The 17,261-nt window shown below is 46.3% G+C and overlaps 1 protein-coding gene across 1 annotated transcript in view; it reads right to left on the reverse strand.

The window, feature by feature from the left end:
* Positions 1-1,124: 1,124 nt before the first annotated feature.
* The window catches only part of LOC308548052 (polycystin-1-like protein 2), a gene marked incomplete at both ends in the record, with an annotated part of 84,418 nt that continues 68,281 nt past the window's right edge, over positions 1,125-17,261 (reverse strand). Inside the window, 10 exons of the mRNA XM_081119068.1 lie at positions 1,125-1,286; positions 2,468-2,599; positions 3,124-3,225; positions 4,762-4,972; positions 8,616-8,776; positions 10,766-10,893; positions 12,344-12,477; positions 14,170-14,497; positions 15,414-15,599; positions 17,104-17,241. Coding sequence (XP_080975194.1) covers positions 1,125-1,286; positions 2,468-2,599; positions 3,124-3,225; positions 4,762-4,972; positions 8,616-8,776; positions 10,766-10,893; positions 12,344-12,477; positions 14,170-14,497; positions 15,414-15,599; positions 17,104-17,241 — 1,682 coding nt within the window. The remainder of the gene's footprint in view (positions 1,287-2,467; positions 2,600-3,123; positions 3,226-4,761; positions 4,973-8,615; positions 8,777-10,765; positions 10,894-12,343; positions 12,478-14,169; positions 14,498-15,413; positions 15,600-17,103; positions 17,242-17,261) is intronic.

Below are 17,261 nucleotides of genomic sequence, written 5' to 3' on the forward strand. Positions count from 1 at the left end.
CGTTGGAATCACCTGGGTGGCTTAAAAAAATATTGACACCTGGGACCTAGCTAGAGATTCCAATATATTGGGAGGAAACCTAGGGATTCTAGCATGCAGCCAAGGTTGAGAACCACTGGTTTAGATCAACAGTTCCCGAAGTATCATTTAAGGAACACTGGCCCTGATTGAGGTGCTGCAGTACTGAATGCGTTGGTCAAAGAGGTTTGGGAATCATTGCACACTGTTGTTCATGCTCATCTCATCCCAGGAGACTCACAGTGCACATTAACATATGAAAAGCTCTGACAGTTCCCATGCTAAAGAACTTTCTGGATACATTTGATCCAGAAACATTTTGGGGGTCATGACACCTGTTATGGGTTGAATTGTGCCCCCTGAAGAGATACATTGAAGTCCTAACCCCCAGTACCTCAGAATGTGACCAAATTTGGAAATAGGAATTATTGCAGATGTCATTTATTAAGACAAAGTCATAATGGAGTAGGATGAGCCCTTAATCCCATATGACTAGTATCCTTATAAGAGGAAAAGAGACACAGAGAAAGACATACTGGGAGAGGCCATGTGACGGCAGAGGCAGAGATTAGAGTGATGCATCTACAAACCAAGGAATGCCAAGGATTGCTGGCAAACACTGGAAACTAGAAATTTCCCTCTGCAGAGCCTTCTGAGGGAGCATGGCGCTATTGACACTTTGATTTTGGGCTTCTATCCTCCAGAAATGTGAGACAGTAAATTTCTGTTGTTTTAAGCTACCTAGTTTGTGGTACTTTGTTCTGGCTGCTCTAGCAAACTAATGATGCCCATTAGCATCTCTCAGACACAGATTGAGAAACCTTGAACTAGAATCATTCAAAGGCAACCTGACTGACAAGAAAATGAAATAATTAGTCTGTAGAAGAGGGGTTTTCCCCTTGAAGTCGACACTATTCTATCACACTAGTGACAATTGTATGTGTATGTATATACATATTTTTATTAGTTTTACTTGCCAAGCTTCATAAATTATCTATGGTCACAGAAAACATTGACTTAGAGAGATTACAGAACCAATGGTAAGTGTAGGCCCTAGGCTCTGGCCTTCTGCCCACTCTACAGATGATTTTGTGCAGGCGAACAGCTTAAACCTGGGGTGCAGCTGGTGCAGGCTGAGGGGGCTGGGCCTCTGACGGCAATTCGGGCTGCTCACTGCAGCTTCCAGTCTCCTGTCTTTTACATTTAATGCCCAGGAAACTGAGTATTTTCATCAGCAGCAAATCGACAATCTCTCCTTCCTCTGACAGCTGCAGAGGGACAAAGAACCACGCAAAGTTATTTAGATACATCCTGTTTGGAGGCTTTTCTTAAATAAAACCAGGGGAAACCATGGTTTTATTGTGTAACTTGGTCCCTGCCAAATTCACTTCACTTTTTAGAGTTGCTTTTGTGTTGGGATTCACCTCCTTCAGGGAAGCCCAAGGGTGTGTGCTCCCCCCTTTATCCCCAGGGGGTTTCCTCCTTCCCCTCTGGTGAAAATGATGGAATTCCTCCACCACCCCCAGCAGAGGTGGTTAGGAATGTATGTGCAGAGCCTCCCATGCATTCCTGCTGGCAATGTGAAATGGTGCCGCTGCTTTGGAAAACAGTTTGGCAGTTTCTCAGAATTTAAACAGAAGTCACCATATGACTTGTTGAAATAAATTTCTAGGCCTAAAGTGCAGCCACTCCTACTCAGGGTGCCTTGTCAACAACCGGAAACTTAGGTAACATTTGTGTCCCTGTAAATGCTCCCCTTGACCAGAAATGCAGTACATTCAGCCTGTCAATCCCCAAACACCAACCCAACTCTGGGCTCTCTCCATACTTATTTCTTTTCCCTTCTCACCCCAAACAAAGTTGACTATGAGGCCCCAGCCAATCCAATATTTTCCATTTTTCTCTTCCTTGAATTTTTTTTTTATTCTTTATCCTATAAAAGCCTCCTGACTTCCACCCCATCTTACAGTTCTCTGAATAGAGACTGATCACAAAGTATTAAAGTTTGTATCACCTAAGTTGTCTTCTTTCATTATTTTTAATGTGTTCTCAACCTTGGTTGCATATTAAAATCACACAGCGAGATTTCGGAAATACCCAGGCTTACATCATTCACCCTGGGATTCTGTTTTTATTGGTCTCAGGGGCAACAGCAATAGTTTCCAAAAGCCCCTAGGTGATTCTAATGTACAATCATAGCTGAGAATCACTGATGTAATGAACAGAGTCCCACACTGGGAATCAGGAAACCCAATTCTAGTGTTCCCTTCATTTGCTTGTGATCCCGGTGAAGTAATTTCCTTCTTCTGGTCCTCAGTTTCCCCTCCCATGAAATGAAGGCTTTGAGCTACAGTGGTCTCTCAAGTTCCACTAATGTCTAATGCTGCTCAGCCAACCTTTTCCTATTTCAAGGTGAATGACTGTTGAGGAAATGGCCAAAGGGATTCACCTGATAGTATTTTTGCTCTTCATTGAAGGCCACCAGGATGACAGAGATAAATAGATTCAGCACAACAAATGTCATGAAAACAATGCAGGACCCAATTAGGAAGGAGCCGAGCACTGGGCTGTAGTCCAGGACCTGTTAGGAAGAAATCCAGTTATCCCTGGAGGTCCCATGTCCTATTGGCCACCTCCCCCACTAGGCACCCTCAGAGGGAAAATTGGTCCTCAGAGTTAGGCAGAGCCTTGAGCCAGAAAGGTCCTTTTCTGCCTGGGAGCTGACAGTATGCTCTCAAGAGCTTCCAGGAGAGGGAGAGGGCAGCACCCCTATTCCTCACTGCTGCCATTTCCAATTATGGGTACCATTTCTGGCTAGGGTCAGGAGCATTCCCATCTGAGGACACCCTAGCATAGCCCTCTCCTGAGTAGCCAGTACCTCATGTTATTCTATAAGCTGGGGTCCCCAGGGTGAGCCGTGGGCCCTAGTGTGGGGCTGTCTGACTGAGGAAGGGGGACCCTTTTTATTTGTCCATAGTTACCCTGCACTTGCCAGGACATGGACACAGGGGTGATAGCCACTGGGGAGGCATTTGATGGGAATGCTTTTCTTAAGTTTTGTAAAGGCTTGGTGTAGATGGGAGTGTCCATGTCCCCTTACCCTACCTCCTCGTAGTTGAAGATTCCTAGCTGAAGGCTGATCATCGTTTCTGCTGCATCAAAGATGGTTTTGTAGGAACGGAGTTTCCAACCAAATATTAAGTTTGACTGTTATGGAAAGAGTCCTCATGAACAGGGAAAGAAAACATGCAACCCCCAAAGCCTGTTGTTTGACAGTAGAGTTAGTGGTCTGGGTCAGCCACATCCTTGGCCTGGCCTGGCCTGGCCAAGCTATTGGTACCTACAGAGGTGTGGGAGTTGGTGTGAGTACACACCCAGATTTGTATGGGATGCACGTGCACTTCTGGGGCTCAAGCACCAACTGCTAGTCTCCTACTGCATTCACTCAGACAGCTGCTCTAAGACTCAGTAATTAAACTGGTGCTCTCTGAGGCCCCACCCTTTTTGCTCTTGGGGAGTTGGGTTAGATGGACAATAGGCTTCTTCTGCCTGGACAGGACCTTCCCCTCCCCCGTGTTTTCCTCCCACCATATTCCCCACCCCAAAGATTTCCACAGGGCTTTGTGTCAAAGGAAAGCCCAGCACTTCATTGGCTCTGGGTGACTTCTAGTCCCAGAGGACACTGCACTGTCCCTGCAGCCTGTGCACTGCACACAGAGGACTGAATAAATCCACGTGAACTAAGGGATTGGAGAGGGTACTTTTGACAAAAGCAGACTCCAACTTTTCAGGATATGCCCTCCATCAACGCATGTCACCCTATTTCTGAGGGTGAGAGAAGAAGATGGAGTGAGGTCAGGGATGGATTAGGGGGTTTGAGGTGATAGTCAGAAAAAGGATCAGGGGAGAGGGTTAGAGATGAGTGGGGACTAGGATAAGATAGACTATTGGATGGTATGGAGATCAGGGGATGGTAGAAGGTAAGAGACTGGATTCGGCCAGAGTGAGAATTCAGAGAGGGGTTGGAGTGAGGAGTGGATCAAGATTGGGTGGAGGGTGTCAGAGGAGTGGGAGCCAGGGTTGTGATGAGAATCATGGGCTTGGAGAGGATGGGGGCATATTTAGATGGAGATCAGGATGTGTCCGAGGGTCTTTGTTTCTCACATTACTTGATATAAAAAAGAGTTGATAGTTAGGGTTTTGTTTTTTCAGTCATAAAAGCAATGTGATTTTTAAAATGCTCTCAGTGTGAAGGGGCTGAATGAAATGGTGTTGGCCCTACTAAGTTCATGCCTCATATGTGTAGAGCATCAAGCATTGACATGGCCTGCAGATACGTCCATCCTCACTTCCCCATCTCTGCTTCAGCTCAAGGACAGGTACTGCCCAATTCATTTCCACATCCCCTGACACAGGAGGAGTGCTCTGTGCATGTCTGAGCAACTGGCAATGTCAGGAGAACTGGCACATCCAGACAGGGTCTGGATACAGAAAAGAATCCTTCGCTGGAGAAAGCTGGCCCGTTCAGTCTTGAGACTGTACCTGCTCACTCTTGCCCAACTGAGGTCTCCATTTAGTGACCAGTTTATGAGCTCCCAGCCAAAAAGGCCCTGGACTCAGAAGATCTGTCATCTCCCTTAGGTTCCTAGGGTTTCCTTAACCCTAATCTCCAATCCCCCAACACTGAGCAGCCTTTGCTTCCAAGGAGACCAGCTCTGAGGTTTTCCCAAAGGAGCCACTCACCGCAACGGAGTAAGCCAGGAGCATGATAAGGATGACGATGACAAAGCCTGAAATGTCCCCCCAGGCGCGGCGCAGGGCTGATGTGATCATGTTCATTTTTGGGTTCAACCTGAGCAGATGCCAAAGTTTCACCGTGGACAGCAGTACCAGGAAGGCAATGATGTAGCCAAGGGCAGCATCAGCTGCTGCTGTCTCACTGAAACTGATCACCCTTTGGGACCAAGACGGGAGAATGGGTCTCAGAGACTGTGAGCAGCTCAGCCAGAGTTCATTTGGACTCAGTTCAGCCCAGGATGCAGCATTAGACGTACTTTCTCAGAGGCCATCACTTCCTGCAACAGGTCTAGGAGGCAGAGCTATTCAAATCCCCCCAGCTAGGTGATGGTGAGATGGTGAGGATGGTGATGGTGAGGATGATGGTGAGATGATGATGATGATGATGGTGATGGTAAGGATGAAATGGTGATGATGATGATGATGGCGATGCAGATGACAGTGATGATGATGATGGTGATGGTGAGGATGATGGTGAGATGATGATGATGGTGATGGTGAGGATGATGGTGAGATGAGGATGGCGATGTAGATGACAGTGATGATGATGATGGTGGTGACGGTGAGGAGGATGTTTATGATAGGGATGATGATGGTAATGGTGGTCATAGGGCCTCAGTGGTTAGTTCAGGGCCATTATTGAGCAGCCTTGTTTAACGGCTGCAGAGCTACGGAAGAATGACAAAGGAGGAGTCCTCCAGAGTCAAGAGGATGAAGGTGAGGGAGTTCTGGGAGCCTCCCCTCCTGGTTTGGGGTCACTAGATGCCACTTCCTCCTATCTGAGTGAATGTACCCACTGCCCTTACATTTGAAGGGAGGACAGAAGTACCATCGAGTTGCTGTGCTACGTGAGGGCCTAGTGAACTTTAATTGCATTGTGTCATTTGACTGGAAACCACTGGATGAGGAAGTATGCTATCTCCATTTTACAGATAAGGACAGAGAGTTGGCACAAGGTCACACAGCTAGTGATATAGTTAGTGGCATAACTGGTGGTGGGAGAATGACAGTTGGAATCCAGGTGTGTCTGAGTCCAAAATTCAGGTTCTTCCCCCCATCCCGCCCTGCCCTTCATGCCACTCTCATGCCTTTGCACTTTAAATTCAGCCTTAATGTTGGTGTGTCATTAAAAATGGCATAGACCTATATCTAATGGCATAGATGGGAACAGGTTATAGAACAAAATTGTATGATCTCAAGTTTTTAAAAGCATTTTATATAATATCCTAGTGAAAGCTATCCTTCTCCCTAATCTCCTGCCTTCTAGAATCTTCTTCCTTTTTTTGAGCAGACGGGGGCTGCTGGTATAGATGGTTGCTTCCTCCTTCAGCTCCTGCAGCACCTTGTTCCTGCCTCTTTTGAAATACCCAACCTTCCCCCATGTCAATTTTTCATAAATGTGGAAATAATAATCATGTAAGCCCTCCTTTATGATGGCAATTAGCTCTAATTAAAGCACAGTGCTCAACCTCATCTACATTTTAGAAAAACCAGGGAAACATTAAAAATATTGGTGCTGGGGCTCTGTCCCCGGACATCCTTTTTTAGTAGGCCTGGACATCAGGGTTTAATCATCCTCCTGAGTGATTCTGCTGAGGAACCAGGCCTGAGAGCCACTGGGTTAAAGGGAGACTATGAAACAAATCATTTGGTCTTAAAAAATACTTTTAAAATTCAGGACCTAACTATAAAATGGTTTATCTATTCCAACAAGAAAACAAAATTTTCAAGTTTCTGAAATAAAAACAAACTTTGGTTATTTAATGAATCGAATTCAACTGAGGGTTTCCCGTAATGCCAAATTTAACTATACTCAAGTTTCTATTAAAAGTGGCAGATTTGCATCTCTTGCCTGGCCGGCGTGGCTCAGAGGCTGAACATCAACCTAGGATCCAGGAGATCCAGGAGATCTCCAGTCAGGGCACATGCCTGGGTTGTGGACTGGATCCCTGGTGGGAAGGCGTGCAGGAGGCAGCCAGTCAATGACTCTGTCATCACTGATGTTTCTATCTCTCTCTCCCTCTCCCTTCCTCTCTCAGAAATCAATAAAGATATATATATATATATATATTTTTAAAGTGGCAGATTTGTCCCTGGCCAGGTAGCTCACTTGGTTAGAGTGTCGTCCCAGTATGCCAAGGTTGTGAGTTGGATCCCTGGTCAGGGCACATACAAGAATCAACCAATGAATGTATAAATGAGTGGAACGACAAATTGATCTCTCCAAAAAATCAGTTAAAAGAATAGTCAAGCTAAGACCTCTTAAAAAAAAAGTGGCAGATTTCTTTTATGTTTTCTGACACTCTATGTAAAAAGAGTACTCTCTCATTTAAAATTGTTTTATAATCCATCTAAGCAAGAAACCAGTCTGTGTGAATGTCAAAAATAAAGCATGTTTAGATCATTGTGAGGAATCATATCATAAAGCATGGCTAGTGTGGGGACAATGATGGTTCAACGATCACACTGGCCGTCAGTGATCTCAGTAAATGTGTGACCTAAAACAAACTCACCATTGTTCCTTCCTAGAACTCAGGCTTTGTTCTCTAAGCAGTAGATAGTTTTTCTGTAAAGGGCCAGATGGCACATATTTGAGGCTCTGTGGGCCAGTTTCTGTTCCAACAACTCAACCCAGTTTTAGCAGGAAAGCAGCCATAGATAATACATAAAGGAATAAGTGGGTGAGGTAGTGTTCTAATAAAACTTTATTTATAAAACAGGTGGTGGGCTGGATTGGCTCCTGTGTCATCTTTTGCAGACCCCTTCAAGAACCAACCCATCTTTAAGTTTTTTAAAATAACTGTTCTGCATAAGGTTTACAATCAGCTTAAATAAAAATAAAAATACTGATAATTTTTAGCTCAAGGAACATGATTGATATTGAGACATTTTTATGGATGGGGGCCTTTAGAGAGGGTGGAGTTTTTGTCATATATTTGGTGTGGCAACATGGGTGTGCTCAATTAGGGTTTGTTGAATGAATGAGACAATCTAGAGTGGAGGTTAGGAGTGCAGAGTTCAAATTCTAGGCCCTGCATTTCCTTGCTGTGTGACTTTGCCCAGACAACTTAAACTCTCTGAGCCTCAATATTCTCATCTGTGAGAAAGAGATGATGATAATATCTCAGAAGTTTCAGGAAGGTTAAAGTAGATGAGATAATGCTTTTAAAGTGGTGTCTTTAAGACTGTGTGCGCGGCATCCAACAATAACTTAATAAATGTTAGCTCTATCTATAAAATCAGTGAGTCAAGCAATACAATGGTTCAAAGTAAAAGCTGGGATCCTGGAGACACATGAAGCTAGATTTAAATTACTTCTCTGCTACTTGTTAGCTGTGTGACATTGGGGAAGTCACATTATCTCTCTGAGCCTCAAGTTCTTTATTTGTAAAATGGGGTAATGATAACACTTACCTCCATCAGTTCTCATGAGGATCTGGTTGGTTAGGGCATCCTGCCTAGCACAGAGTAGACCTTTGGTAAATGGTGGCAGAGGCAGGTTGACAACATTAATGCTTGCAAAACCCCTGCCCAAAAGGCTGGAAAGGACCTTAACAGAGTGTCACTTGGTCCTCTGTTTTGGTAAGATTTGCAAAAGATCCTGTTTTATTTTGTTTTAGAGTCTGCATATGCTTCAGACCACAAACCTGCATCTAAGTGATAGCTATAGTTATTTTTTAGAGTGACCCTTCATCCTCTGAGGGTCAAGATTTTAAAGGCCTCCTTTCACCCCTGAGCCACACAGAGCTGGAGCAAGCGGGGCCAGTGGTGGGACCCGGGGCTGAGGCTGAGCCACTTACTCCTCCCCGTGTTTTCGGTATCGCTGGATGTCTCGCTCCGCTAGGATGGCCCTCTTCACAAACACCACCAGGGCACTCCAGCTGGCCAAGATGATGGCCAGATCCAGAAGGTTCCACTTGCTGTGGAAATAGCACCACTTCTGCTTCTTCATAAGCTTGCCCTGGCAAAGGAGGTTCTATCAAAGACTGTGGCCAGAACTGTGCTTGTTTCCCGCCTTCACCCCCAAGGTGGCTCCCTGCACCACCCAGAATCACCCTCTGGGAGGAGGTTACTGGGTCCTGGAGGTCTCTCAGAGCCTTGGCCCCACATTCAGAGTGCTGGAGGCCTCTCCCGAAATTTATGCACAGACCCTACCTGATCCTGTCATTAATCTGAGCTGCAGGATTTGGAGGTGTAAAGAGTAAATACATCTGGAGGGGTAGGGGCTGGGTAGAGGGGGTAAAGGGGAGGGAATGGGGGACATCTGTAATACTGTCAACAATAAAAAATGTATATTTTTAAAAAGAGTAAATACATTATCTAATAAGACATTTAATTCTCTGTGATGCCAAAAAAGGGGGCGGGGAGGAAAGACATCCCCCCCACCATAGCACATTTACTAAAGAAAACTTGTAATTGTGAATTCTTTCTCTACCCCTTTGAGATGTATGCAAATCTTTTTAAAAGCTAACATGCCCTGCCAGTGTGGCTTAGTGGTTGAACATCAACCTATAAACCAGGAGGTCACAGTTCGATTCCCAGTCAGGGCACATGCCTGGTTTTCTGGTTCAATCCCCAGTGGGGGGTGTGCAGGAGGCAACTGATCGATGACTCTCTCATCATTGAAGTTTCTATCTCTCCCTCTCCCTTCCTCTCTCTGAAACCAATAAAAACATATTTTTAAAAAAACAAATGCTAAACAAGCTTCTGGCCAGTTTTATAACTCATGGATGTTTTTCTGTCTCCTGGTTTCCTTTAAGAAAGTACGAGTGTAACAGGCAGGCACCTGGCTTCAAGTTGCAAAACTATCTCCTGTTGTAAAGATAAATGAAGTTTATTTTTCCTTTTCATAAAGGCAGTTAGCAAACTCAGTTGGCCACCCCAATTACCAGTTGAATTAGGATGGACTAGTGAAATGAATGGTGCTATAAGTCCTGGTAAGGATTAATTAGCCTTTATTTTAAGAATGTATATGTATGTAATGGATTGTATCTGCTTGGTGATATCCAAGGGTGAGGTTTCTTTCTGTCTCTTTGGCGAATTGCCTGGGTTACACATCACATTCTGGTTTAATGCTTTTTCAATAATAAAAGTCGTTTTCTTAGGGGTAAGGTGGGAATGTGAAAACCAAAGCATTTCCTTCCAGGTTTACAGCGCTCATAAACTGAAATGTTAGTCACTGGAGACGTTTGAAAACTGAGGTACCACTGTACTTCACATCTCTGGATGCTATCTTCCTACTCTGAAGTGGATCCCATAGGACCTTTCTCCTGGTGTGAAAGGAGAAAATCCACATAAGGTTCTTAGCACAATGCCTCACAGTGAGCACTCAAAGTATATTGTCTTTGTTACTTTAAAGTGGTTGCTGTGGTTATTGGAGCAAGCACTGGGGTGGAGGCCAGGATGCCCCTTTTAGGTATCCAGTTTCCATTTTTGGAAAAGAACATCTAATATACTTTGAATATGTTCCCAGCCTCTTCAAACCATCGTCATTATTAATATCTTCACCTTCATTGTGCTACATGGTGGTAAAGGTAGCAAGGGGGATGTTTCCTAATTCTCAGGGACTACTGTGAGAACAAAAGTACCAGTAACCCCCACAATCTAAGTTCAGAGAAGCCCCAGCTATGGAGACTCTCCACCTCTAGCGTTTTTGTAAAGTCTCGATTCAGCAGAAATGGGAGCCTTGTTCCTCTCCCTTCCCCTCCCAGGAAGGACCACCCTCTGAGTTCTTCATTATTGTGAAGTGCAAAAGTTGGGTCTCTGAACTAGGTCAGCCCTTAGGATTAGCAGAAGGGCCCCCAAAGTTTGCCATGACAAACAGGTAAGCAGAACCTTTTCCTCCCCCTCCTTCAGTTCCCACCCCAGGGAAGAGGGTAGGGGTGGGAGAGGGAATGGGCACGTTGCCATCTCCATCCCTTGCCCATGGAACTACAAGTCCACCCCTCACCTGCACGACCATGTAGTAGATGAGGAACAGGAGGTAGATGACCTCTGCCGCCACCACAAAGGGGTGCCAGCCATTGGTGAAGGGATACAGGCGTAGGCTCTGCAGGTCTGCATGTGCAAAGAAGGTTCCTGGGAAGCAGAGTGCATTTCTTTCACCACGACCCCTCCAGCTCCCTACCCCCCAGCTCTCCCCCTCCCCTCCCAATCGAGCCACCGCCTCCAACCGGAAGTCATCATTGGGATGACTCAAGCTAAAGCCCTTCTGGAGGCTGGCTGGGGGCAAAAGAGAAGATAAAGGTCCTTTAGACTCATAGACCCAAGGGACTGAATGGGAACCATTAGTGGATGTCAAAGATTATGGACAGATCAGAAAGGACAAGTTTAGGCGTACAGAGGATCCATTCACCTACTGACCAGTATGCCTAAACTTCAACCGTCTTTCAAGTCATCTTTCATCCATTTGTGTGTTTTTCTATTTCTTTTTTTTTTTTTATATTGAAATGATTTTTTAAAAACCAATCTGACTATGAAGGCTACTGCCTACAAAAGCCAAGGCAACCCCAAGAATGGCAGATGGAAAGATGCAGACAGCCTGAGTCTTTACTGACGTCCGTGGCCTGCTGCATCAACCAGACCTGAAACCTAACCCACATAATTTATAGACACACATAATTGAATCAGGTGTGTTTGGGGACAAGTTGTTTAAGAGGGCCTTAAAAAGCCAAAAAGAAAGACGACCAAAAGAAATAGGGAAACCAAAGAGAGACAAATAAGCTCCCAAAAGGGATGTGAAAGAAACGTTTGACAGTGGGGAATGACAATGGAAATTGATATGACAATGATAATGGAAGGCGTTTTCAAAGTTCTGAAAATTTTTTAAATCTGCAAACATTACAGTGTTTTATAAAGGTAATACATATTTTCAAAATGTTTCCTTTTCAGAGGAGAGGTGGTTGAGTTTTAAGGCAAATTGATTGTTAGCCGAAGAGACCTTAGGTCAGTTTTTCAATAAATTGTGATGAGCTTTAAAAAAGGGTGAAAGGTAGGGGGCTGGGGAGAAAGAACTAGAATAAAACACAGAACAGAATGCAAAATATGATATCATGCAGTCAAGGGAAATAGTTTTGAAGCTCTTGTCTCAGTTGTGTTTATTTGTGTGTGTTGGACTGGGATGTAAAATGTACCTCACAATGAAGACTGAGGTACAAGTAAAATATTGTTTTAGGTCAAGGTATCTGTTACCAGGTCACCCCCTCCCCAGCCGCTCACTGCCAGCCCCCACCACTGGTAGAGCGGGAAGCTCAGGGATATGAGCCACTTTCAGACCCCAACCTGGGTTCTCTTAGGATAACGTGGGAGACAAGGCCAGAGAGGAGGGGCGGGGAAGCTAGGAATAAGGCTGGAGTGACCCTGAAGCCTTGCCTTTGGGTGCCCAGGGAGAACCGATACCCACCCCTCAGTTTCCTAAACCACCATTTGCCCTGGAGCTCTGGCGCTGGGGCAGCTGGGCCTAGCCCAGAGGGAGTGGGGGGGCTTATCACCCGGAACACTGCAGATGGGTTCACAGGCAAGTACCCACCCAGAGCACTGGTCTCCAGGGTCAGAGTGATGATGCAGAACAGGTTGACGTTGGCGTTGTAGACAGTGAACTCCACAAACACGGCCCTGGTCAGGCTGTCCAGCCAGGTGTTGTCAAAGAGATACTGGAGAATTCTGTGGAAAGAAGGGCATTTAGGAGCACCTCTGTCCTTAAGTGGCTCCCTGTCCCCTCAGCCCCAGGGAGGAGGCCAGGGCTTCCTGTTGAAACTTCTTCCTCTGCCTCTGTTCTGTTCCCTGGGCCACAGGGCCTTGGGGCTGCTCCTGGGAGTGATCACAGGTTTCTATACCATGGTGCAGTGTGGTGGCGCCAATGGTATCCTGGCTATTAGAGCAGAGGTTCTCTAGAGTCCCCAGACTGGCAGCATTGGCATCATTTGGAAACTTGTTAGAAATGCAGGTTCTCAGGCCCCACCCTGACCTCTGGAATCAGAAACGACTGAGGTAGGGCCTGAGGACCTGTCCTTTGGTGAGCCCTTTAGGGGATTATGATGCTTTTTAAAGTCTGAGGACCATGGTGTTAGAGGAGCCACATAAAACAGCAGGGGCTTAGGCAGGCGGCAGCTGCCACTGCCAATGTCCTTCTTGGGCTGGCAATTCACAGGAGACCAGTTCCTAGAGATCTGCCCGCTGGTGTGGTGGAAAGAGGGCGTGCTGGAGAAACCTGGACTCAAATCCTGTGGGCAAGCTAATAACTTTTTCAGGCCTCAGCTTCCTCATCTACAATGGCGTTAATACCAATGCCAGGATCACTGTGAAGAGAAAATGGAATCTGTGTGTGTATGTGTAGTAATGATAGCTTTTATTACTTAAAACAATAATGATGGGACTGTTTTAAAATATGCCATGCTTCTGTGGGTCTGCGTCTTGCTTGGTACATTGAAGCAGGGAGAGATTATCAGAATAGACTGTTTTTAGCCTGTTCTTCATCTCAGAGGACCCCTGCCCGTTGTTCTCTTAGGGGTTTGATACCTGTGTTGTAGGCAGGATGGTAGCCATGCCATCATAAACAACCTCAGTGTGTAATAATACAATGGCAGAGACTAGGGCTACACAGCTAATAGGAGCAGTGCCAGGGTTTCAAACCTAGGGCTCTCTGACTCTAGAGTGCACTGAGAGAGGCAGTCTGCCTGGGCCCCGAGCGTCCATATCTGGGTGTTCCAGAAATGCTGGGCCCTGGCTGGGCTTCACCCAGGTCATTTCTCAGGGCTGTGTTTGCAGTGGCCACCCTTGAGGAATGAGGTAATATCTTTCTTTGGACAAACAGCAGTCTTCTGCCTCTGTAAAAACTGTGAACACTTCCAAGCTCACTGTTCTCCTTTGGTCCTGCAACTCATATCACATGCAAGCATCTATCATGGCCCTTGGAGGGGACTGACTCAAACCACCATGAAGCTCTGTTACTGCTTTTGCTCTAATAAAGTCCTCTGTCTCTAACGCAGAAGTCTCCTGTCTTCACCTGAACAGTAACAGGCTAGCTCATTAGCATACAAGTAGGATAAAGCCTCAGACCCTGCATGATTCTTCATAAGGTTAAGCCTTAACCACTCTTCACTTGCCTGGTGGACAGCTTTATGTGGCTCTAGCAGAGGCCACCTGACTGAGATCATCGGGCTGAAAATGTTGAAGGGGCACTTCCCTTCCAACTCTGAGACTGCACAGTTTTCAGGGTCCTGAAAATATGACTTGAATCCCCCCCAATGACATGAATGAGCCTGGCTCAGCCCTATTTTGAAGCCTGCACGAGCCAATCAGATCTGGACTCCAGCAAATGGCTTTCCTCTGCGGCACGAGTCAAGTCACTCTTACCTTGCTGCACTTTGGCGATCCGTCCCCAAGGGGACCACATAACCTCCTCCCCGGTACACAGTGAGTTTGCCCCAGATGGGATACCCTCGGCGCTGTTTCTGGCTCTGGTACTGCCAAGCCTGGGAAAAGCCCTTGCCGCTATTGAGGTTGGAGGCATTCCAGCATTCCCCATAGTCTGACAGGTCTTCAGCATCCAGGGAATATGGTGCACGGCACCCATCAAGAGAAGCCCTCAACTGTGGGGCAAGAGGGCAAGAGTTTTCCCGGACTCTCACTTGACGAATCTGGGCACTGCCAACCAGTTTAGAGTTCCCGTCCGTGATGAAGCCTGAAGATTGAAAATACGCGGGTGAATCTAGCAAGCAAAATCATCTCAACACATTCCAAGCTCCCTGGCCTGGATGCTAACTTAAATTTCAGTGTACCCATTGTAGAGGCAGCCAAGAGTAGTTCATGGCCAACCACAGGCTACATTCATCACCGTCTCCCCACCCTGGACCTGATCTACTTCCTGCATGACTTCTCTTAGAAGTATCCTTACCACCCAGACATCAACTTGGAGACTATCTTTACCCTTTTCCTCAAGGCCATCAATTCTACATCTTCATCATTGTCTCCATCCATCCCTGTCTCTCCATCTCTCATGCCCCTCATCCCTCCATCAGCTCCATTATTTCTCCCCAACATACTAACTTACCCACCCTCTACTCCAAATTTCATATTCCCAGAATGATCCTTCTGGAAGCTTGATTGGACCACAAGTTTGATTATGTTACTCCTTTATGTAGAAACCATCAATGGCTTCTCATTTCCTTGAGCATAAAATATAAACTTCAGGACCTTTCATGATCTGGCCCGTTTCTCTCTTCTGCTTGGCTTCTCACTGGTACTCAGCTCCTATCCCCTACTGTAGCCACACTCAACACTTTGTAGTTCCAAGAACGTGCCACGGTGTTTCAGGCTTGTCTTTTCTCATGTTGTTCCTTCTGCCTGGTTACACCATCTCCGCCTAGCCAATTCATGCCCAGTTACTTTTCATTTAGGAAGTCCTCCACTCTGCATCAAGGGAGAGTTAGGGTCCCTCTCTGTGCACTCACAGTCTTCTGACTGTTTCTTCTTTCAAGCATATGGTCCTATGGTTATTGGTTCTCTATAAGGCTGATGTTGACAGAGACCCACACCTGTTCCTAGAAAGAAGGGTACACCAGGTGGCTGACATATGCCCTGGGGCAAGGGGACAGTACCTGGGTGATGACTGTACAGGTTTCTCACAAGGGTGGTGTTGGCCCATGTGAAGAATTCCTGGAAGCCCAAGACAGCTGAAAAGCCTTTGGTGAAGCTGTGCTCGAGGTGTCTGTTGAAGTGATAGGCACTGGGGTCCTTCTGTCCATAGGCCACCAGCAACAGCATCCACAGGAAGCCCAGGTACACTGGGAAAGGAAGCACAGCACCTGATCAGGCAGAGTCCCAGACTCCCATGAAGCCCAGGGCAGGAAATAGGATAGTGCATGGGATCAAAACACTTGAGATTTTGTAGACCAATTACTCGTCCCTCTGGTGGCAATGGAACTGATTTTTATAAAGACAACAGAAAGAAATAGCGTCCATAGACCATGAACCTCCTGCCTAGGTTCAAATCCTGGCTATGGCACTTCCTATCCACATGCCCTTCCCATGTGATTTAACCCCTCTGTGCCTTACTCTCCTCATATATGAAATGGGGATAATAGTTCTAATAAGAGTTGTAATGAGGGCGTCAAGAGATTAATATTTGCAAAGCATTTAAAATAGTGCCTGCGCAAGTTCATGTTATATGTGTTTCTTAAATAGAATTTTTAAAAAATGGGGCAATTTCCATGTTGTAATGTTGAGGATAGAGTTATGAAGATGTTAGATGTGTTCCCTGCCCTCATGGAGCTCACCTGTCTGGTAGGAGACTGGTATGATGTAAGGGCCCATAAAAGATTTCGTTTAGGAGGCTGGACAACAGAATCATGTGGGGAATGAGGAGCCTTACTTAATCAGAATCTCTGGGCTCTGGGCCTGGAAACCTGCATCATGGAAACCCCTCCCCAGGATGACTTCTCAGGAATCTGCCCACACCTCTCAGAACTGTTCATTCTGCACATGCTACTCCTTCTGCACAAGCCCCCCTGGTCTCTGCCTTGGCCAGGGTCATGCTCAGCCAGTGGGAAGGCAGGCTAAGAGTGTTGCAAGGTCAGTGCTCTCCTTAGGAGCAGCCTTCACCAGTGACCTGGTGGGTGACAACTTGGGGTGTCTACTACACGCTCCCACCAAGGTCCCCAGCAGGACTGAGCCCCAGCTGTCCACATGGAACACACTCATCACCCCACTTTCCATTGGCTTTTTTCTCTTCCCTGCACTTCCCCCTTCCCTACCAGTGCTTCCCAGAATCACCCCCCAAACCAACCAGCTGCACCCAAATCTGCTTCTGGGGAACCCAGACTAAGACACATTGAGGCTTGAAAGCTCTTGGCCAGAGGGCCAGAGACATAGCCTTTGGGCTGAGAATGAAAGAATAAGAGGTTTAGCCAGAAGAAAAGATAGGGAAGAGAGGTAAGCACGTTCCAGCAGACTAGATAGAACAGCCTGGGCAAATGCCTGGGGTCAGGAGTGGGCAAGGTGTCCCACGAGCTGTAGAATCCTGTGTAACTGGAGCTCAGGACACAAGGGGCTCAGAGAGGTGACATGGTATGGGTGGAGCCACAGTACGGAGTTTGGACTTGATCCTAAGGGTCATGAAGGGCAGTTGAAGGATTTTAAGTGTAGGGGAGAAGCTGGAGTGAGTTGGTATCTAGGGAAAATGTCCAAGACGCTGTGTGGGGCTCATCAAAGGTTGCACAGTGTCTTTTCAAGTCTGTGTTGAGAACCTGCAGACAGGAAGATTGCTCGTGGGTAATCGTGGCTGCCTACCCAAGATTTCTCTAATTAGGGCAAATGCTTTCTGTTCCTTGCGTTGGGTGGTTTTCATCTTCTCAATGTCAGTGGCCAGTGGCGGCTGGTAGACATCCTTTCTGCTGTTTCTTCGTACTCGGAACAAGGCAGAGGGGTCTGTGAAAACAAGGACACTG

The sequence above is a fragment of the Miniopterus schreibersii genome, assembly GCF_964146895.1.
Source record: "Miniopterus schreibersii genome assembly, chromosome: 18".
NCBI lineage: Eukaryota > Metazoa > Chordata > Mammalia > Chiroptera > Miniopteridae > Miniopterus > Miniopterus schreibersii.